The sequence below is a fragment of the Aphis gossypii genome, chromosome 2 (genome assembly GCF_020184175.1).
Source record: "Aphis gossypii isolate Hap1 chromosome 2, ASM2018417v2, whole genome shotgun sequence".
NCBI classification, from domain to species: Eukaryota; Metazoa; Arthropoda; class Insecta; order Hemiptera; family Aphididae; genus Aphis; species Aphis gossypii.
In genome coordinates this window covers 3462555-3486143 of record NC_065531.1, presented here as the reverse complement: position 1 = coordinate 3486143, position 23589 = coordinate 3462555, and the positions used below count along the sequence as shown (strand labels likewise).

Here is a 23589-nt window from a genome sequence, read left to right as displayed (position 1 = left end):
ACGTTGTAAAGACTAGATAACGAGACATTCAAAAAGGAGGGTCGTTCAACATCAGCTGTGTTTTATTGAATGGTAATGATCGCATTTCAATAAACGTCCAATTACGCCAAACGCGCCCTAAGCTTCTACAGACTGCATTGCGTCACTACGGAAGTAGTAATGGACAAATCACAATGGTGGTCTATATAGTAGTATACCAATTGGCAATTAACAGTATACGCAATTCATTCGAATGGAGACATATTGCGCGAACACAAGTTTTTGTCCACCGCTCTATGTACTGGCTAATAAATAAAGCAAAATATTAACGTTGCCACTTCTTCTATGAGTTTAACTCTTCTTTATGGCTCTGAGCTCTTGGTCTCCTAGAAGGAATGACGTCTAAGTTTAGTAGGTAAGAAAAAACGTTAAAAATGAAAAATAAAAGTTGAATAATGCGTAAAAATTAAAACCACGTAAATTTCAAGCTGACGAGAAACGAGAAAACGATGTTCATACTAGTGAAAGAGATAAGTTCAAAATGGAAGTATATTTTGTCATATTAGTCTTGATCGAAAGTGAAATGAGAAAAAATGTACCGCTTACATCAATGTAGGTATTAGAAATATGTATTTTTAATTAATTTAAATAAACTTTAATAGGAAAAAATCATTGCAAAAGCAAATGAGCTTCAAGCATTTTATAATTATATGATATTATGATTCTTTGGAGGAGTCATTTTCGATCATATATCTTTCAAAGTAGGCATAATTGAAAATTATGAAAATAATCTCGGATTTATTGAACTATTATTATTATTACCTAGGTATATAGTAGTATAATACTAAGTAGTAGACTGGCTATATACTCAGTATATAGTACTAACCCAAGAAAATAATACAAAATATGAAGAACTATAATTTAAAAGACAATTATAGTAAGTAGAATTAAGAATTTTACTCTAATAGTAATTTGAGCTGGCGTGGAAGTGGGCCGGGGCCCACCTAACATCTTCAAAAACAATAATTTTAATTTTAAATATTGGCATTTAAGTTGTTATTTTAGAATTTGTATTATAAGTTTTAAAATTTATTTTATCAAATTTATTATATATTATATCTTTATTATTTAGTAATCATGCCTCATTGGAGAGTAAGTAAATAATATAATATCCTACATTCAATCATAGTTTTACTGTATTATCTTTGGTGGTTAAATTTACGGGCCCACCCAAAAAAATATTACTGGATCCGTGCCAGGATTTGAAACTTCTATTTTAAAGAAAATTAAATAATCGATATTAGTTGTTCAAAACTTCAAAATAACCATATTTTAAGGGGACTAGAGCGTGATATGTTTTAAGGAGTAATATTTAGGCATTTCATATAGCATTTATATTTTAACTGTGTAATTCGTAAAATTCGTTATCGTGTTCTTGAGCCACCGGCACTAAGGGCTCAACCGCCCACGGCCCGCATACCGACCACATACATATTTTTTCTGGAACTACAGCCTACGATGATAAGTTTAGATACTTTATACTTAGATAATTTTTTAACCATACAAATATTTTAAACAATTATAATGATCTAACATTCTAACCATCTGATTACTGTAATTATTTTTTAATAAAATAAAATTCTATACTAATTTATTAGGTCCGTCTATTTATAGGTGCATTATGCATTTCTTATATAAATATAATATATTATTATATATTATATAATAATAAGAACAAAACGATAAACGATCATTTGTTGGAATTACGGTTAAAATCTTTACATAACAAATAAATAAACTAAATTATAATATAATATAATAAATTGAATTTAAAAATTAATTCGTATCTTTGGATTCTTTTCTGGGAAATCGAACAAGCTCAACCGCCTGGTCTTCTACCTCAATATCCGTTTCCGCCGCACCCTTCGCCGGCAATAAATCTTCCACGTCGTTTTTATTCGTTAAGTACAGGACCGGTGCAAGCTATTTTGCCGACCTGGGCTAAATTATAAATGCCGCTCTATTAAAACTAAATAAATGCTAAAATGCCACCCATGGGTATTTAGACAAAATTTGTCTCCCTGGTTACGCATATTATATTATATGCTGCAGGTCTTCCACTGATAAACGATACTGAATGGTGGTTAAGCAATGTGAAAACAGTTCGGTCCCCATGTAGGTAGTGATTTACTAAGAAAAAAAAGGTCTTCCACTGATGGCTCGTCGTTAACGGCGGTTGGTTGATCCGCTTTTTCTCGATCGACCACTAACTCGTCCGTTATTTCCATCACCGATCGTGGAATGTCGTAATGTTGGGGCAACTTCTTCAACAGCCATCAGGCCGTCTGGACCGTCACCGTTACACTCAGCGAATATTAAAATGTAATGTATATTGTATGGTTTCTTCCGACTTCCACCGACTGTAGTTCCGAGTTCGTCGGCGACACCTCTGTTGTAGATGATGCGTACGACTGCAAAATGTTTTCGAACAACTCTTTGAAGGTAATATCAGTGATATAATTTTCTTCCGCTTTGTTTTTGTGAGAGTTTGTCGTGAATCACAAAATCAAAAACATACATCATTGTAAAATCAATACATTCATCACTTCGTTCAGAATCTAAAATTGTTGTAACGAACGTTCGGACATTTAAATGCAAATCGTGGGAGAGCCCCCCCTCCCCCCCGGATAAACGGAAAAAAGTCCCACACTAGGAAAAGTCCCTAAAAAAATTACCGAAATACGTTTTCTTGTATAGACGTATAGTTCTATAATTGTACTACTTGTACTTGGTATTTTAGTGTGTACCTAATATGTATAAAATGCTTGTTCATATACATTTTTTATCTACCATAATAACTAGGGCTGGGAATTTTATTAGGACAGACTTCAACCGTAGAAACACGTCTACAAAACGTATTCATGCTATATACAAAATACATAAATCGGCAAAATCGGAGTGTTAGATTTTTTAACAGCCGTAAGTCAAAATATAAGAGAGAGGTGGGATTAAAATATTATTTTGTAAATTGTATTACTAAAATAATTTTATATTTATGTATTATTGACTATTATTAATTATTACCTATGTATATTATTTCATTAAAACATTTTATCATTGTATCGATTATTATTATATTTATTATTATTAAATAATTTATATCGAAACGAGTATCAGTATGTGTTTGACTGCTAATCATTACACAAAAAAAAGGTAACATCTAAAATCATCTAAAATCAAGTCTATATTATGAAAGGTGGGACGTTTTTCGTCGGGACTTTCATTTTCGAGATTTTGTGGGGGAGGGGGTGGATTTATGAGTCAGGGAAAAACGTAAAAATAACTGAATTGTAACGAAAAAAGAGTTTACAAGTTTACAACTATCGTCTATGCCGAGCCAGGTTAATGAGTAATGACAGAAAATGCCGATGTTATTATATTATCAACATGACATGTACATCACAATTTTATAAAAAAAAATATGACGGGAAGTTAGCTTATGTTTATAATAATATCTATATACAAAAAAGCAAAGAGTATTCAACTCCTACAAATTTAACAAATAATTTAGTGCAAGATGGAAATGCACACGAGAAGCGTTTGGTATTGTAGAGAAAATTTTGATTTTTTTTTAGTTCACCAAGTGGTTCTATTCCATGGTAAAATAATGTTTAATACTTGTCAACTTTTAATAATATATTTTATAACTACATGTTTATTAAGTTTATATCTATGTAAAAATTCTTGGTTAGGTATTTATTATGTTTTACGATTAAAAAAAATGATTATATAACTAATTATAAAAAAATAGTAATTAGTATTAATTATTACATTATTATAAATATTAATCATAAAATAAACTAAAATTAACTTTAACTTTTTTTTGTAAGACTATATGTTTAATATATAATATTATATATATTTTACCTGCTTGAATGTTTGATGTAATTTCTTCATATGTAATATCACTATAATTTAGACTACTTAAATCAGTTAAATCATATGGCTCGATATGTATTTTGACTAGTTCAATTAACTTTTCGCGGTCCATTGTGGTAGATAGATCCTTTGTTGAGTGAAATGAGTGAATGAAATCTTTCAGTCATGTATTTTAAAAATAAGACTTGATAAAAACTAAAATAAATCATTTGGTAGTTCAGGTACCTCTGATCTGATACCTCCCCATCCAAATTTGTCTGAGCTCGTATAGAAAATAGGTCAGTGACAATATAAAAAATATTGTAAAAAAGATAGGAGAGCTCAAAATGGACTCAGATTGAATGTATGTGAAAGGAACTACATACAATAATCATATCATATTTTATAAATAAAAAATGTGCATTTAAATATATTTATGCTTAACAATCCTTTTAGTCCTTATAGCCCACAGGTAACAAAATCGTTTCGACTATGCCTCTTTAAGGTAAGCAATGGTGTAAAAAGTTATGAAATATCAATAATTCTAATGTGGAGTTGTTTACAATGAATAACATGGAAAATTCACTTTTTAGAATATTTTTAAATGGTCAATGAGATGAAATTTGTTGAATATTAAAAAAAGCAGCCTGTATAGAACGCATTTGTAGTTATAAATTAGTAATTACAACCATTTTATGTGTAAATTTAAGTTATTGAAAATATATTTTTTATATAATTGGAAGTCATCAGTATAACTATAGTATGCAATATGTTTCCAATAACATATACATTTACTGAAGAAATAAGTGCACAAATGAAAACAACAAGTACGCCAAATGAATATTATTAAATTCCATAATTTATAAACATTTAAAATAAATGTATTTATTAAAATTTGAAGTTATAAAATATTTTTCTTTTTTACAACTTTTGATTTTAGTGCTATTATCAAAATAAAGCTTTATATAAATCTAATAATTATTACAGTTTATAAAAATGTATAAAAACCACAAATACAAAGTATTATTAACAATAAAACTATAAAAGCTTAAAATCTGAATTAATAAAAATAAAAATATAAGATACCCTATATTGATAAATTAAAACTTTTTTTTTTTAAGTTTCATTGACATACAAAACTTACACAGATAATATGAAATAGTTATATACAATAATAACATCTAAATTATATACAATATTAATATCTAAATTACATATAACATTGTAAGTATAGGTGGTAAAATAAGGTTAATTTTTGTATCACAATAGTTTATCACTTATAATTTTTTATACTTTTTTTTGTTGTTGATTTTCTGAAAACAAAAATGTTTATGATTCATTAATTATATAACGTACATTAACATTATACAAATAGACATAAATTGATGATAAAATCATAATTACTTTCAACTAATTGGTAACTAGAATAAATTGTTAGAATAATACCTAGATACAGGCGTTAGTCAGGTTTAATGTGTGACATCATAGATTCTTGTTTTCCAAATGGAATTTTTCCAGCTAACTTTAAGCCAGCAAAATATGTCTTACCGTGTTGATAACCTACTTCCTAGAAAATAAACAAAACAATGTGAACAATGTGAATCATTTTATTCATTAACTTGTTAGAATTATTACAGATGTATACCAAACTATAACAATTCAAAGATAAATAGTTAATGACTTAAAATGACTAAAGATTAATGACTTAAATCATTATATTAATTGATGATTCTACTAATGTATGGTAGAAAGGCCAAATTATGTAATTCAAACTATCAACAAAATAGTAATTTTAATTGACAATGGTAAAAAATATTATATATACACATTTTTCCCAAGTCAAATAACCCATAAATCATTTTTAAAGAAACTATGAACATTTTAATTACTACTGAAAATTATATTTTGTGGGTTAAATCATTTGAACTTTCTGCCATTATAATTGTTATATGATTTTTAACATAAATATTACTTTTATTTCTTCAAAACTTTTGAATTGAAGTGTTTTATATTTATCAATCGGAGGCCTTATATATTGACAATAATCACTTGTTTTTACCACCTTTATTGAAACGATAACAAAAAAAAAAAAAAAAATTAATAATACAAGTATTAATAATCAAAAAAAAACATTCATAAAGATCAAAAATAACAATTTTACTTCAAGTTGACGAACACAAGAGACATATGCAAGTCGGGATTGGATATCTTCGAGATTTGGAACCTTAACTGATGCAGTAAAAGGATTAAATCTTTTCCACAATAACCAAAATCCAGACAAACTATCTCCATAGTTGGTAAAATCCATATCATCTTGAGATCCAACATCAATAGCAAGAACATGTTTTGCTCCAAGATTACGCATAATATCGGCTAAATTGTAAAAACAGTTTAATCAGTGATAATTATCATTTAACTTTTAGACTAATACGATTCCAATAAGTTTTTAATTAAATAACATTTTACTTAAATTGCTAGTTTAAATGTATTTAAAAAAATTTAAAAAAATAATAATAGTACTAAATTATTAGATATTACTTTGATTATTGGAGAGTGTATGTGCAATTTATTAAACTAATACTTCAATAACACATTGGTGCAATTGAATAATATACAATGTCTGAAGTATCGGTAAGGAGTGGGGATGTTTATTATACCTTTTTTTCAAAATACATCAATTCAATTATCTTTAAAAATATCAATCAACATAACTGATACTTTACATTATATTATCAAATACTCACCTGGTACATTGTTTACATAGCAGCCATCAGCAAGTAAATGTCCATCATCAGGATTACACATGGGAGGAAATAAACCAGCAATTGACATACTTGCTCTCACGTACCTCCAAACACAACCTATTTACCATACACTAATTAAGGCCATCCTGATTAAGAAAAATGTTTATCGCACATACATTACTCCAATATCAAACTAGTAATTACTATATATTAGGAATTTTGGTAGGAATTTAGTATGCTTTAAATATTTTTATTTCATCCTTCATAACATATATTTGAGTACTAAAAAATATAACGTAGGTGTTACACCATTTATATTGTTTAAATTAACTATAAATAAATATTTAATTTAAATAATCTTTTTATGTAAAACTTGTGATTAATATACCTGGTAAATTATTTATGTATCCACCATCTAATAATAAGTGTCCATCAATTGGATCGCATAAAGGTGGCATGTAACCGGATAGAGACATTGATGATCGAACATAACGCCACAAAGATCCTAGAATATAAAATCGCTTATAAAAATTAGAATTATAATCTAAATTTCTAAAAAAATTTGTTTTTTAATACAAAAATGACTTGATCATAACCCAAGAATAATAAAATATGGAGTCATTGTAAATATGTATGTGCGATAAACATTTTCATTCGTTAATCTATATTTAAAATAATTAATGTTTTTTTTAAACTGTAATATTTTACTATTTTAAAAAATAAATTAATATTTATTATTCAAAGTTTAAATTCCCTTGAAAATAATTAGTTTATTAGTTTATTTACATTCAGTATTGAGTGTACCTATACATAATGTATGTCAATAATAATTGATTATAAGTGTGTGTGACCTAATCCGTAATTACTATCATAAGTATCACCATTAAAATGTAAATGTGTATTAATTAAATATCTATAGTTTTAAAATGTGATTAAGTAATTGAATTTTGATGTATGAGACAGATTAAATTACAAACTGGCATTACAAAAAAAAAAAAAAACATAAAGATATAGGTATAATGTATTAAAAAAACATTTAAAAAATGCATAAGAGTATTTTAAGTCCAGGAAATAATATTTAATTGTGTTTGAATAATCTTTAATAATTATGTTTAACACACATTATACACAACGATCATCAACGATCATTGATAATTATTATCAATAAATATTTATCATTTTTATCTCATAAGTATAATAAAATGTTTAAAATGTTTTAATAAAGAATTAATTTTACCGTGTGTATGAATTCGCATTTTACTAGCTGATATATCTGTAGTAATTGTGAAATATGGCAACCACAAATCTTCAATTTGTGTTTCTCCGAGAGCAGAAATCAATGTATGATTAAAATATTGACCAGTTAACATAGAAGTAGATGGCCAAGTCAAGTCTAATACTTGCCTCCATCGATTTGTCATTGACTAAAAAATAATTATTATTGTTATTACTTTAATTTTTTAATAATTTATTCAAAAAATAATAGTTATATGTATATAATGTTATTCTAAATATAATTATAACATAAATAAAAATATTTTATCTTATACCTCAGCCCAAGAGCTAGCTTTGCGTGTCATTCCAATAATATCTCTTTCACTACACCATACAGCTCCCATAAAAGCACCAATACTCACACCACCAACCATGTCTATAGGAATTCCAGCTTCCTGATTAACCAACAATATAAATATAATATTTATTATACAATAAAATCTTAAATAGAAAAATAATTACATACTTGAATAGCTTTTATCATCCCTATGTGAGCAGCGCCCCTCGCTCCACCACCACCTAATACCAGACCCACAGAAGTTCCTGTTAACCATCTGGCTAAACGAGAATAATCTGAATGTATGTTGACTTCTGTTTGTAATATTTTTTCATATTGCTCACTCTATATTGTATAAATATGTGCTATATTATTTATTAATTTATATTTTATAAAAAGCATGATTTGTAGGTTTAAAATGTATTAATTATTAATTTAACTTAATATAATTATACCATAAAAACTAAATATGCATTAAAATTCATGTTTTCCTCAATTTTTTCTTTTTACTTAATACCTTCTATAGTACCAACTAGTTACTAGATTCAATTGACAGATAGACAAAAAAAAAAAAAAACAAACATATTGTAAAGTCAATAAATTCATTACACCAAATCAGAGAAATAAGATTATCAGTTCTGTTTGGAATTTAAAATTAAATAATAACTATATATTTTAACTTTATGTAAAAAATGTAATCTATTTTCAAAATAGAGGAAATTACACATACATAATACATATACTATTTCTGTTTTACACGTCATGGACAATATAGCAAATTTTCATTCAGCAATTCAAATATCTTGTGGTTAAATTTAATATTAGAATGATTTGACCCTACTATCAAATAAGTTAAGAACATTATCTGTGTTCTATCATTAGTTATTACTTATTACAATATTTTAATTTTTAAGTGAGTTAAGAGAATTTCTAAACTTTAATATTTTATACACTCATAACTTGCTTAACAATTTAAGCATTATAAAATTCAACAAGAGAATACAGATAATGTTCTTATTTTTAAGTATGATAGTAGGGTCAATTCATTCTATTATTTAAACTAACAACACAGAACTAAAATTACTGAATTTAATTTTTAGTTTATTATGCATTAAATGAAGACAACACATGAGGGATGACAGAATGACAAAGAGGAAATTAAGCATGATACAAAGATCTGCTACTATATTATAGACCATATTATTAATTTTAATATTTTATAAAATGTTATTAAGTAAAAAAATATGTTATTATTTGTTTAGTATATTAATAAATACTTAGTATCTTATGTACTAAACCCTAGTATAAAGTTTATTTTGCTGACTTAAAGATTAATACTTTATTATCTATGTTTTATAATATAAGAAGATAAATCATGTAATGTAGAGTTTTTATGCCAGACTGTCTCATACATGATGGCAATGAGGGGATGATTTTTTTTAGATTAATAACTATTTATAATTTGATTTTGTATTTAGTATTAGAATATACAATATAATAATTAATTTTATAATAGATTTCTTTTATGCCTTTATCTGATATCTGTTAAGTTACTGAAATTTTGGACTTTTGGTATAATCTACCTATTTATCTTAGGTTAGGAAGCTGCAGCCAAAATAAGGCCTGTTCCACTATGTTTACCTCAACATTGCTATTCAGTATTTAATATAGTTTTATATTTTTATAGGTAATCAAATAATAATAATATAAATTATAAACCAATAAAAATTATTGAAATGCAAAGAACTTTAAAAATGTGTTAACTAAATTATTATTTATTGATAACAAAATACTTACAATTACTGAAATAGAACGTTTAGAAAATATACGTTTAGGACACTGTACATGGTGGTGAGAAGACACCCACGATCTTATATTCAGCCATTCAACTGTATTAGATGGTAAATCTGAATCTTCTCTGTGTATTAAAATTAGTTCTTTATGGGTACGCAGTGCTAGCCGTTCAATATCTTTTTCATACTAATAACAATAAAGTAGTAATTGGTAAAACTTATAGATACAATTTAAAAATATTTATAATAATAAAAGAGTAAGATTTATTAACAGTTAATACTAACCTAACTTTTAAAATTATAATCATTGTGAAATCTAAAAAAAGTTTAACATATAAACTTACTTTTCCTAATGTAGGTTGTTTATTTCCTAGTGTAACAAGCAATATACAATCTGCTTGTCGAATGCAGCGCTGAGTCCAGGAAGAAAATGAATAATCACATTGATAAAGTGCAATCTTATATTGGTCTTCTTGCTGAGCTAGCCAGGTTGTTAAGCGGTACTCATTATTCAAATCCATTATTGATTTCCCTAATATACTTCTAACATATTCAGAAGTTAACCGTAAAGTTGATCGAATAGAACACAATGAGTGGTAAAGTTCATATGTAAAACTTGTAAGTGGCACATCATCTGATATAGGCACAATAGCAATAGTTGAAAAATTACTCTGTGTTGGTCTTGTATCTAATGTTTTACTAATTGTAGGTTTCTGCCAAGTGCCTGAAATTTAATAATTTAAATGATAACAAAAAATTAAGGACAAACTTATTTTTAAATACAAAATAAATTATTGGTTTACGTAATGACTTAGTGTTTACCAATAAAAAGACATATTATGGTAATTAATAATATTACATAGGATTAAAAAATAAAAATGTATATATTTTTTTAAATTACCTAAAATTCGATGTCCCAATAGATTAATAAGAGTAGAAACAACTCCAGGAAAACGTTTTTTAATTGCATTAAATAATCCTTCTGGTAATTTGGCTAGCTCTGAATCTCTAACTGCCATAACTGTTGTTCCTCTAGGTGTTTGAGTAATGACTTCTACCTAAATATATATAATCATAAATAAAAAAGCCAGGTAAATATAGTTAATAATAATAAAAAAATTTATAAAAACAAAACAAAATAATTTTTTCTTTATTTTGTAATTGTAATGAACACAAATTCTATCATTTTAGGATAAAAAATATGAAAGGTTTATTTCAAATGTAGTTTAAACATCTTAAAAATGATTATTATGAAAAAATTTCTATTTTATTTGCTATAAAGGGTACACAAATTGCATTCTAGTTTATTTTGTTATGAATTTACGATCAATATCAAACAAACATTTTCTATTTAAAAACTCACAATTCCTACTAGATCTCCTTTTCCATATTCAGCAACCAACTCTTTTTTGCCATTTTCATGTGTTATAACAGAACGCAACCGGCCACTCAATACGATAAATGTACTATCTGATTCTTCGCCTTGTCTGTCATAAATAAATATATACATTAAATATAATTTCATACTAGTTATTAATTTCATCATTAATTTAATGACTGGTTTTCTTACCATATAAATTAAATATATGATACAATAGAAAATACTATAACAATGAATTATATTTAAATTAACTATGAGAGTTAAGCTTTATAACAAACCTGTAGCTATATAATGTTTTGCAATGTGTAATATACAAAATATTCATTATTTAAAAAACAGCTAAATTTAATACAAAAACTATTCAAGTAGTAATATAGGTACTAAAAAAAATCTATGTTATCTATTTTTATAAAAAGTAATGAAATAATGATTTAACTTACCTATAAACTGCACGTCCACTTTCAATAAATAACCAATCCAATGCAAAATCAACTTGGCGAACAAATGATGATAACCGTGCAACCACTGTATTTGCTATAGGCAAAACAATTTGTGGTTTTACTCTCATTATTCTGTTCAAAAAATATTAATAATTTATTATTTGTAGATAATAATTGATATAACAAATTTTTCAATAAACTACTTTAGAATTAACTTATATTGTAACAATAGTGATGAATATGTTATAACTAGGATGCAGAACTTTTTATATTTACATGTTTTTCTGTCTGTAGTAGATATAAATTAAACAATTAATTGGTTTTGTGAAATGGCAAAATTAGATACAAAATTTGACAGCATATTTTGCCACATTTAGAAAAAAACGTATACTAGAGAGTATGTTAGCATATTATTAAATTATTGGCAATTAATAACTTTCATAAATATTAAATTAACGGTAAATATTATGTTTGGGTAATACTTGAAAAATATTTCAGAGAATAAATTAGAAATACTGAATTCTTGTAAAACCTTACAAGTGTCTCTTTATCAATTAAGATCAACTTTGTTATTTTGTAAGTTTTTTTACAATATTTTAAGTATACAGCAAATTACAACTATTTTTAAATTTAAATATTTTTATAACTTATACTGGTCATTATACACTCAAAATTAAAATATCAAATAAATAATCAATAAGAGAACACATGTAATTATATAAATATATAATAAACTTAAGTTTCACTAATCATTGAACATACATTTGATCTTCTAGAGTTAATGAGATGGATACAACAATGCAGGTATAATGTCTTATTAAATCATCAATTATAATAAATTTTCAATAACTTAAAATTTTATAATATTTTTATAGGATTAATTTTCAAATAAAAAAAAAATTGAGTCAATTACTTTATTTTGGTAGTTTTAAGGACTTTTAATGTAACAAATCCTGAACCTTCGTTATTATAAATTTATAATTGTTATATTTTTTATTTTAAGTTTAATAGTACAAAGAGCTAGATTATAACATTTATAAGTCATAACGTACCATCAATAATATATTTTTCTAAAAACCACCAACCTAAAATATATTTAAAATTTGTAACAAAGGAATACCAATTATCAACCTCCCAGGTATCAACACAACTTAAACTCAATTATTCATGAAATAATAATCAATATTACTTACTCATAAACAGTATTTCTTGATAATATTGAAATAACACTGGGACGATCAGCTCTAAACGTCAGAAATCCAGGTTCTCCAGTTAACACAGCTAATCCACCGACGATATCGCCAGGATTAACTGAATACATATGAGCTTCAGTTAACCCTTCTGGGTCCATTTTTTGAGATACTATCATTGATCCATTTAACAATAAAACTAATGCAGCATCCTGAAAATTATTATTTATACTATAAAATACTTAAGTAAAAAGATATTCTTAAGTTATAATTAAAAATAAGGAACACTATACGAGTTAAATAGAAAATAGAATTAATTTTAATGTTTGCAAAATATTGGGTTTTTTTTTTTTGTAAACTTATATTACTTATTTTCAAAAGATTCAAAATTATAAATATTGAAATATTTTTGTTGCTATTGATATATAATGTTTTAATTAATATATGTATTATTTCCACTATATACATTTTTTTTTAATGGATAAAAATCATATATAATTTATAGATAAATTACCAACAAAAATCATACCTTATGAGAATCTTCTTGCATTACATATGTATTGGTAGGAATTTTACGAACTTCTACTTTTCCCAACAATAAATCTTCATTATCTAGTTGAAGTTTTTTAACAAAAACTTGCATTGCAATTTTGAGATACCAATCTTTTTGATCAGTTTTTTGATGATTTAAAGGTGGTTCCAACTTTTTATTCTTTATAGAAGTTTCTAAATAAATTAAAATAATATATACATTTTTGCAAAATATAGGTATATACAATTTTATCTGTACCTAATATTACTTATTTAAAACATACCTTGTTGTAAAAACATAGAAGATTCATTTTTAGTTTCTGAAATGAAAGGACTCATTTTTCTTTCTTCTAAACCCTAAAACATTATTTATTTATTTATTTGTTATTCTTATTATACACTATAATTACTAATACAATTAATTAACTATAAAAAAAATACTTTGTAACATAATTTTACAAACATTTTAACTTATTTTTAATTTCAAAGAAATTTTAGATAACTTTTTGAAGAAGATAGTGATAAAGATCTAAACAGTTAAATCATTTGTTAGCACTCTTAACTTAATAATAGTTTAGTATTAAATATTGACAAAACTGAAAATTTCTTTAATATTATATTATTATATTTTTTTTTCAACGCGTGCAAATCTTGCTGTTATATAATAGATTTTAAATGTACTTGAGAAAATGAGTAAATTAAAAACTATTAACTAACGACATGGATTCACATAAATGTTAATCTAAATATTTTTAAGACAACACATTCAGACTTCACATCCTTTTAATTTTGAATTTAATTATAAATTGTAGATAACATATAATAAAAATGATTCTGAGCACAAACTGTACGTGAGTACCTATTTTCAAGGATATTTTATTACTAAATGTGATTTATTATTTTTTCATTAGTTATAACTTATCAAGTATGTTGAATCAATTTTATCAAAAAAAAAAAAAAAATTGAATATTGTTTTATATCATACCATACAATGATATTCAATTTTCAAGTTACCACAATTTATGAGTTTTGAATTACAAGTCAATTAACTATAGGGGAAATTGTTCTCTTTTGTTTTTGTTTTTGGATAGTTAATTGTTTTTTAAAATTAATTTTACAAATATCAATAGAAAAATGGTTCACATAAAATTTTAATTTTGTTGTACAAAAATATAAGTAACAATTAAATATTTAAAATTTTATTTTATTTTAATTTAAATTGAACATTTTATGAATTTTACTATAAAACATTTTGTTAATATTTGTGATTTTTAAAATGTGTGTTATATATTTATTTTTATTTTACCATAATTATTTAGAAAAGTATTGGAAATTTCAACCCTGGCACATTTACTAAAATACTTATACTAGATATAATTTGAAAATAATACTCATTATTATTAAAATTCAACAATAAAAACTAATATGTTCATCTATTCGCTTAAAATCCAAAACTAAATTAAAGTTGATATAATTTAACCATATACTATTCTTACATTTTGTACTAACTCAGTAGATAGTCCCAAATACTGATGAAGGGCTGTAAATGTAACTCTCTGTAAACGAACCATAACAACTTGAATTATTTGAACTAATGAATCTGGATAATCATCAAAGATTTCTTGAAATGCAGCAACTGGTAATCTTACTATTATACTATCTTCAAGTGCTTGAGCACTAACAGTTTTATAATTTTTTTTATGACCCTAAGTTACAAATTTATTCATAAAATTAAACAAATAAAATATAATACTTTGTCTCATAGGGGAACGGACCCATTTAGTGCATGGTGTTAGTTTAACAAATTCTTCTGGACCTCATATGAGGTCTTCGCTCACTGATACCAAGTAAACATCCAGTGAACAGTAAACTATAAGGTAATACTGGTAACAGCAAGTTAAGTCACAGTAGGGGAAAGAATAATATTGATAAGTTTAAGTCAAAACTTGGGTCTGTTCTCTTAGGAGACCATATATTGAACAATATTACTTACAGTGAGAACATCAGTAAAACTTAATAATGATGTGACACAATCTCCAGTTTTTACTAATTTCAGAGGTATAATACTACCATCAATTGAAGTGATATTTACACTAATAAGTCCACTTTGGACAATGAATACATTTTCATCAGGATCACCAACTTTAAACAAATGCGATCCAGCATGTACATTTAAAATTTCAGTATGACGGCAAAGTCTTAAAAATACAGGTTTTTCAAAGTGGCCAAAAACTCTATAATATTAAAATAATAAGTATTTAATTAAATAAGTACAATACATATTTATCAACAATAAAAACTATAAAATATCTCAATAGAATCGTGATTTGTTCATACTAAATAAAAAAAAAAATCTTTACTTACCGAATACTTTGTAGCATATAAAAAGCATCAGGAGGAACATTTTGTCCATCTTTGGTTATTAATTCCTCCTCTAAATACTCAGCAGGTGGTTCCAATACCTATTATAAAAAACAATTTGAAATAGTACATTAAAATAAATAATCTTGAAAAATATAATTAAAGATTTTTGGTTTTTTAAATCTATACTAACTAATACACCACAATTTTAAATCAAATTAAAAATAAAAAACATACATTTAATCTCTGAGGTAATGTTTCTTTTCTCATTTGTAGTAAGCGCCTAGCAAATTTGATTACTAATTTTCTTTTTTTTCCTTGGCCATGTACTTGTCCAGATATACTTTTTACCTTAAAAATAATAATACATTTATTACCAAATAAACATGCTAAATTATTGTTCAACAAATACAATTTAAGTATTATTAATACAAATTGTAAAAACACACTTTAAGCAGAAGTACTTTTTATAGTAAATATGTATTATGTATATTTAAATTGTATTGTAGAAATTATTTAAACCACAAATTGTAACAATTTAAATTCTTATTGTTTCATGAATTAAATTTACTTCAATCATAATAATTAATATGTTATATATTATATACCTTTCTTAACATTTTTCTACCATAGAATAAAACTCTATCACGTTTTCGAAACCTTGTTTTTGGGACAGAAGAAATGTTACTTCCTCGAATCACAAGAACTAAAAATAATTGTATACGTGTAAACATTGTTATTGATTAAATAATTAGTTTTTTTTTCTTTAGTAAATAACTTACATTTTGATTTCCATTTGTAGAAGGCGAATCTTAATAATATTGATACTATTATGCATCCAATAATTATCAACATTTTCTTAAAAAAAATAAATAATAAAACAAAATAATTAAATATATAGGTAAATTTATACATTCATATGTTAAATCTGAATTAGCATTTAGTTATAGATAAATAACTACTCTTAAAGGTATAACTTTAAATTAAAGGAAAAATAAATGTACCTAATAATATAGGTATTTATTGACTGTTTATAGGGCATAGCCTGGTTTTTATTTTATATTTTAAACAAGTGCGCTTGTATTCTTACTTCAATATGAATTGTTATATATTTTTATTTTTTGTTAAAAAACTTTATATATATATTAGATTTCTGAATACTTGACATATTCAGTTGACTAATAAGTAGATTTATATGACTAAAAATGGTCAAGTAGTCTCTTTTAAATTTAAATGATTGATACATTAAATAATATCTATTCAATTAGTATTGTTTAAAATTACAAGTCTAATTAAGTTTTAATTGTTTACTAACATTATTTTTTAAAATTTAAATGTTTACCCATTATGTTAAATTATAGTTGATTTATAGCAAACAAAGAGTAAAGTATTTTTTTTTTTTAAATAGATATAATACTCATAATTTAAAATCATAAAATGTGACACATCATGTAATTCTAGACAATTGTTTTGAATCGCATTATTGACTTGTACAATAATTAAAATAATCATATGAAAATGTATTCCATTATGATTTGACAAGGGAGGGGCAATTATAATTTATTAAGTTAATGTTTAAGAATTTTAAATAATTTAGAGAATAGATGTATAAAGGATGATGAAAAATAGAGTATGTTGTATATGATACTTACTTCTGTTAGCAGCATGAATGGGTAAGTCGATGTTATCCATTGTCGAAAAGTCGAATTATAGATAATATCCTGGAAGGTATGAGTGAAGTCAAATAATCCCATTGCATAAAAGTTTGTAGGACAGACAACAATGGTTACAAAACATACAATGAACACTAAACTAATTATATCATAATATAAACAAATCACAAGTCAAATACTATGTTTCAAAGGAAACATAGGTGTATAAACAAACTTGTTTGTTATTCTAAATTCAATATAGTCATGGGAACATTGTAAATATAACGAATTGACTACTGTCGTAACTTGTAAGATTCATACTTCACACTTTCATAGACCTTAGAATCAAATGCCAATAGACATAGACCATGGTGGTCTACTATGTTCACTATGGCGTGATTGTAGTATTGTACTATTGTATTCTTTTTACGTTTATTATACAGTTCTTTAATCATTTCTCAGTTGTATTTACTATATAGTACTATATTTAGATGACCAAATTACACAACAATGATATTGAACATGTGTTTTGTTTATCTCTTATCTGTTCACGATAAGACCAGGCGTAGGAGTGGGAGTAGGCAAGATAAAATATGTTTACTTTATACGAAAACAAGCGACGTGACGTACTGACGTGGTGAATGGTGAGTGGGGGTACCTTCCAACTGATAATGACGTCTGGCGGTCCGAGTGGAATTTTCTGAATTCTAAATGTTGTTATGACATGGCTTAAAACGATATTGTTCGATAAAATTATGTAAGTTGTCGACAGTATAACTTACAGAAGACGGCACATTTCAAGTATAGAAGAAAATAAAAAATTACCTCAAATTTTTATGCACAAAATCACCATATTTGTTCATATTTCATGGTAATCAACGTTTGAAGTGTACATGTGTATTTCTATCAAAAATGATTTCCAAGACGCTTTTAGTTACTTTTCCTATTCTTATAGTCCTGTGTCATAAATCATGGGCAGAATACGCAGCACCGCCAGGTGTAAATCCACAACTGTATCTACAACAGCAACAAGTAAATAAGTAAAAGTAAATCCATTGTGCACTGTAATATTTTATTAATTGTTTTCTTCTAGGTACCTATTAAACATTTACCTCCACAACAAAATTTTCCTCAACAAGCACCTTACCAACAACCGCCACCACCACCTCAGCAGCAGCAACAGCAACAGCAACAACAACAAAAGCCGGTACATAATTTACACAATGAACTATTTAAATTAATCATAGTGAATGAAATTGCTTTTTATACAGTTTGTAATTTTATTGTATAAATGAAGTTCATAGTGTCTCATGACTTTAGGCTTAAATATGGAAAATAACATTTAAAATTTTTTTACTTAGTTATATCTATAATCTGTATGACTATAGAAGGCATAATTCTTTTATATCTATGATGAAACTGTTCCATAATTTCTTTTGATGCTTAATAATATTTTAGAGTCATGGCCACAGTTCCCAAGGACATCATCCTCATACTCAACAAGTATTACACAATTCAAACTTAGCAGAAGAAAGCGAGTAAGTATAATTTAAAATCTCTTACTACCTAATAGAAACCTGTTTGTTCTTGTCTTATCATATACTTAGTACTCTTTTTCTTCACAATTCTGCTTTATTTTAGGCATATAAAAAAACATTTGGATCTACCAACATTAGATACAAGCAAAATGTCTGAACAAGAATTACAATTTCATTATTTTAAAATGCATGATGCAGATAACAATAATAAATTAGATGGATGTGAACTTATCAAATCACTTATACATTGGCATGGTAATTAGCACTAATTACTTATTTATTTAGAATATTTAAAATTATGATTTTAAATTTTTGTCTAAGACCACATTTGCAATAAGAATTCAAACTTTTTTTTTTTTGTAAAGATAAGAATTCTGATTTTGAATTGGTCATCAAGATTCAATTTTTTGATTTTTTTTTTTTATGATTATTGAACAACATTAACACATTAAAATAAAAAGTTAAAAACAAATTCTCTATTTCAATTCTCGACATCAGATTTTTGAATTAACTACTGTTTACTTTAAATGATAAAAAAAAACAAACTAATAATTAATTAAACTTAAGTATTTTTAAAAATGTTTACTATTTTTATCCATAGATAACTATTTTTAATAGTTTTAAGCTTAAAACTTTTAAGCCATTAAAATTTAATAGCCTTTAACTTTTAAAGACTATTAATTCAAAATGTAGGTCACCAATAAAAAGTTGATGGTTATTTGATAAGCAATGATAGTGTTGAAGAGTAAGTTAGTATAAAGTATTAAAATGATATATATTTTAGAATTAAAAAAATCAAGTAGTAAATATTTTAATAAATAGTGTTAGAAAATTTACATTAAACTGTCTTTTGTCAAATTTAATGTATGAAATATTAAAATGTAATTTTAGTTCAAGGTGGTCATGATCCCGCAGCAGGTGGAGCACCTCCTCAAGAAAAAATATTTACCGATGAAGAATTGATGCAGTTAATTGATCCTATATTAACTATGGATGACACAGATTTTGATGGGTTTATAGATTATCCAGAATTTGTTATTGCTCAAAATAAAGCAAGCAGTACTCAGAAACAATCAGCATAAGAAAATAAACATAATATTTATAAATTAAATTTTTTTTATTTTAAATTGACTATTACATAAATAATTATTGTTTAATTATTTTTGTTTTCAAAAAGGCTAAAATATTAAGTTGGTTGTTTTATAAATTATTTTTAAACAAAAAATAAGTGAGTTAAAAAACTACTTAGTTCAGGAAAACTTATAAATTTGAATTAGATCATAGCTACTTACAAACTGAATACATTACATTAAAATTAAATATAAATATTGAAGAACAATTTAACTAAAAAAACTAGTAAAGCTCAATCTTTTACAAATTTATAAAATTGAAAAAACAAATGTTTCCATAAATCTTGAATGATTTTTCTTGTATTTTATATTCTATATCATAGTCATACTTATTTTTTTTTACAAATATATTTTTTATTTTTTTGATATTTGAGTTTAGTCATTAACATTTCAACATTTTCTTCCACACATTCAACTGGTGGCTTATTAATCTTGCGTACAATTAAGTATAAACCAATCAATGTTAAACCTTTGAAAATTAAAAAAGATAAACATATTTAAGTGATTCATTATTAATTATTCTATCACCAAAGTATTACTTTACCATTTAAAATACTTGGAAAAACAATAAAGAAATTTAATGTAGTTGAACGGTAATGAATTGCTTCACTAAGATACAAAACTATAGATAAGACCATAGACATAGCACCAATACTGACCATTCTACAAATTAATTATATAATGTATTAAATTCTAATAAAAAATATTTGAACTCAACACTAAATACAAAATAATCAATTTTGAATTACTTACGGCTTATAGTGAATAAATAATGAGCAATGTATCAAACATAGAGCTTTAAGAAGTGAAAACATACCCAACACTCTTGGCAAAGTTAATTCCTCTGTGAATAATTAAAATGAAAAATTAAATTAATATTCTAGCAGCATGAATTTTGATATTAAAATTATAATTGTCAACATACTACAATCAAATAGGTAGATAATTTCTGTGGTAGTTTTAAGTTTTTTCTTTTAACTATCATACCATTTGGAATGACATTCTTAACCTCATTATAAATGTAACATAAAATGTATTAACATTAACCAGAATATTATTCAAATATTTTTGATGCAATAATAAATACCAATTTTTAATTCTTTGCCAAGTACATTCCACTAATATTTTTAATTTGTTCTATCAACCTATTTTAGCATTTATTAGTATGAATTTAAAATGTTTTTATAAGTTACAATTTTTCTTTTTTATTGAACCAATATTACAAACGTTATTCTTAACGTTTCTCTTTTCATTTTTATAAATAATAAAAAATGGTCATTTCTACCTTTTTATAATTTATTATCGGTTTTAGTTAAACTTAATTTATTAATATGTAATATAAAAATACCTAGGTAAAAATTTAGCCTTAAGTTTTTTGTAACTTTGATTATTATTTTTATCAGTATTCAATTTCAATATCTTATTACATTTTATACTTTTATTTTTAAAATTCTTAACTACTAACCGTTATCTCTTTACAACATATTTCAAAAACAGCATCATAGTAATTACTAGAGTAGGTATTATACCAACACTTTTAATTAGGTTGCCCTCTATAAATTTAATAAAATGTTTGAGTTTTAAAAATACCCAAAATACAAATAACATTGCTAGTTACAGATTAAGTAAATTATTTGTTGGTCGTAAAAAGTATCGTTGGTACCGTGTATAAAATGTTCGTCTGCCTGTAAATTAGTCTGCGTTCCAATGATACATTTGTTTTCGAAAAATGATCGAAATGTTACACCAAGGTCCATGAAGGCCACAAATGCCAACCACCCCCGGAAAGTGTACAGGATTTTGTCTTCCACCATGATTCCAAGTTTAGCTACAACAACGACACATTAACACTATCACTGCGATATGAGTACTAAAATGATAAACTACACTCTTGTTTCAAACAATAGTAACAGACCAAGTCTGTGAACTCATGACAAGTACATTCGCTTCAATCTAAAATCGTCAAACACAAAACACTACGATTGTTATCCTCAGTGTCGGATTAAACCATTTGTGCTAGAATTGGGCCCAAAGCCTCTTTAGGCACTTGGGAAAATTATAACTGTCAAGACATTTTTTATGTAGAAGTTGATAAAGTATAGCATAGTAAGTACAATGAATAATTCAACACTCAAATTTAACAAAAAACTTATAAATTAAACAAATATCAAAATAATTGTACTGGAATCGTTTTATTTTATGTCAGGGCAAGTATGTCGTTAGACTAGTATTAAGTACTGTGTAATGGTTAATCCGACTCCGAGTAATCTACGTTTAAATAACAAGTCATTTTTATTTTTTCATCTGTAATGTTGTCAAACTACTACGAGATTAATATTGTTTAACATCGTACTATACCTAGCACGAGCCGTCTCAAGTTTACACGCAACTACAGATTATTTTACTAGATATGTTAATTATTTTGCAATTTCAATTTTGATATTCGAGACAGTCATCACTGTTTTCGAACAATAGTATTTTGCTCGTCGCCCGAAAATAACTAACAAATACAGCGGCAAGCTGCTCGTCAGCCGCGTTCGGCTTCATCGATCCGATCGTCGTGCCGACATAATAATATTATGTTATATCGCCATTTGCCGACCAACGACAGTGCCCGGATCCGGATACCGCAACAATTCGGAACCAGAGAATTGAGGGCTTCAACAGCACCAAGCAGAGACACGCAGCCGCCAGCCAGTCAAACCGATTGGCAATAATTATGTTATGCAACGCAAATAAATAAACTATAATAATTAGTCAAATGTGTGGGAGTAGAACAAAATAATGTGTAGTACGTCAGAATATCAAATACTAGGGAACCGAAAATACTTAAAACGAGTAAAAGCGATGGTAAAATGGTATTAATGGTAATGTAATGTTACTTTTGTAGTATTGTGGATTTGATTACTTGAAGGACTATCTTGCCAGTTTGTTCAGTTTATTGTAGATTATAGGTATACTTGGTTAAGGTCACGATTTATAATCGTGGTTAAGGTTTTCAAATCTGATTTCTTCTTATCAGCTATCACGGTTACCGGTTAACGATACACCTCAATGGGTAATAATTTTTACTCAATGGCCTATGCAATACCGGATACAATATTATAGTACCTATTTACAATTTACTTCAAATTATTTTGTAGTTAAGAAAGTTTAAAACAATTACTTAAATCACAATAATATCACAAAATTAATTATACAATTAAGTTATTAACTTAAAAATAACTTAACTTATGACTTATTAACTCGTTAAGGCCCAAATTTGAATTTAAAATTCTATACCCGGTGATTCATTAAGCGTAGGAAATTCAATATTCAAATAAGTATGTCCACTTCTCCACTTCTACTTCTGTCCTCTGTTTATCCAAACTTTAAATATT

The 23589-nt window shown here is 25.9% G+C and overlaps 3 protein-coding genes and 1 long non-coding RNA gene across 9 annotated transcripts; 2 read left to right on the top strand and 2 right to left on the bottom strand.

Annotated features, from left to right (window-relative positions):
- The first annotated feature begins 9 nt into the window (after positions 1-9).
- On the top strand, positions 10-9505 carry LOC126550435 (uncharacterized). The gene is made up of 3 exons (XR_007604519.1): positions 10-394; positions 468-591; positions 9294-9505. It is a non-coding gene; the product is annotated as an uncharacterized LOC126550435 (long non-coding RNA).
- LOC114123697 (neuropathy target esterase sws) lies at positions 5344-18215 on the bottom strand. Of its 5 annotated transcripts, XM_027986760.2 has the most exons (23): positions 17542-18215; positions 16672-16747; positions 16498-16595; positions 16127-16240; positions 15893-15990; positions 15522-15762; positions 15025-15234; positions 13813-13885; positions 13527-13723; positions 13001-13209; positions 11808-11939; positions 11350-11473; positions 10888-11044; positions 10331-10710; positions 9991-10173; positions 8383-8538; positions 8192-8311; positions 7879-8065; positions 7030-7146; positions 6642-6758; positions 6059-6270; positions 5870-5959; positions 5344-5464 (listed from the first exon to the last, which is right to left on the bottom strand). In XM_027986760.2, exons 1-23 carry the CDS (start codon positions 17641-17643, stop codon positions 5357-5359), a joined length of 3501 nt encoding a protein of 1166 aa, XP_027842561.2. In that variant the 5' UTR covers positions 17644-18215; the 3' UTR covers positions 5344-5356. The 5 variants fall into 5 exon arrangements, 4 of the variants coding, with proteins under 4 accessions (XP_027842561.2, XP_027842562.2, XP_027842563.2 ...); XM_027986761.2 differs by lacking the exon at positions 6642-6758; XM_027986762.2 differs by lacking the exon at positions 7030-7146.
- Positions 18216-18240: 25 nt separating this feature from the next.
- Positions 18241-20190, top strand: LOC114123700 (multiple coagulation factor deficiency protein 2 homolog). The gene is made up of 5 exons (XM_027986765.2): positions 18241-18573; positions 18635-18748; positions 19000-19079; positions 19183-19334; positions 19971-20190. Exons 1-5 carry the CDS (start codon positions 18454-18456, stop codon positions 20159-20161), a joined length of 657 nt encoding a protein of 218 aa, XP_027842566.1. The 5' UTR covers positions 18241-18453; the 3' UTR covers positions 20162-20190.
- Positions 20191-20298: 108 nt separating this feature from the next.
- Positions 20299-23242, bottom strand: LOC114123701 (uncharacterized). Of its 2 annotated transcripts, none has more exons than XM_027986767.2 (5): positions 23092-23242; positions 21873-22037; positions 20963-21053; positions 20754-20872; positions 20299-20678 (listed from the first exon to the last, which is right to left on the bottom strand). In XM_027986767.2, the coding sequence occupies exons 2-5, from the start codon at positions 22021-22023 to the stop codon at positions 20539-20541; spliced, it is 501 nt and encodes a 166-aa protein (XP_027842568.1). In that variant the 5' UTR covers positions 22024-22037; positions 23092-23242; the 3' UTR covers positions 20299-20538. The 2 variants fall into 2 exon arrangements, with proteins under 2 accessions (XP_027842568.1, XP_027842567.1); XM_027986766.2 differs by having other exon boundaries at positions 22568-23109.
- Positions 23243-23589: the final 347 nt, after the last annotated feature.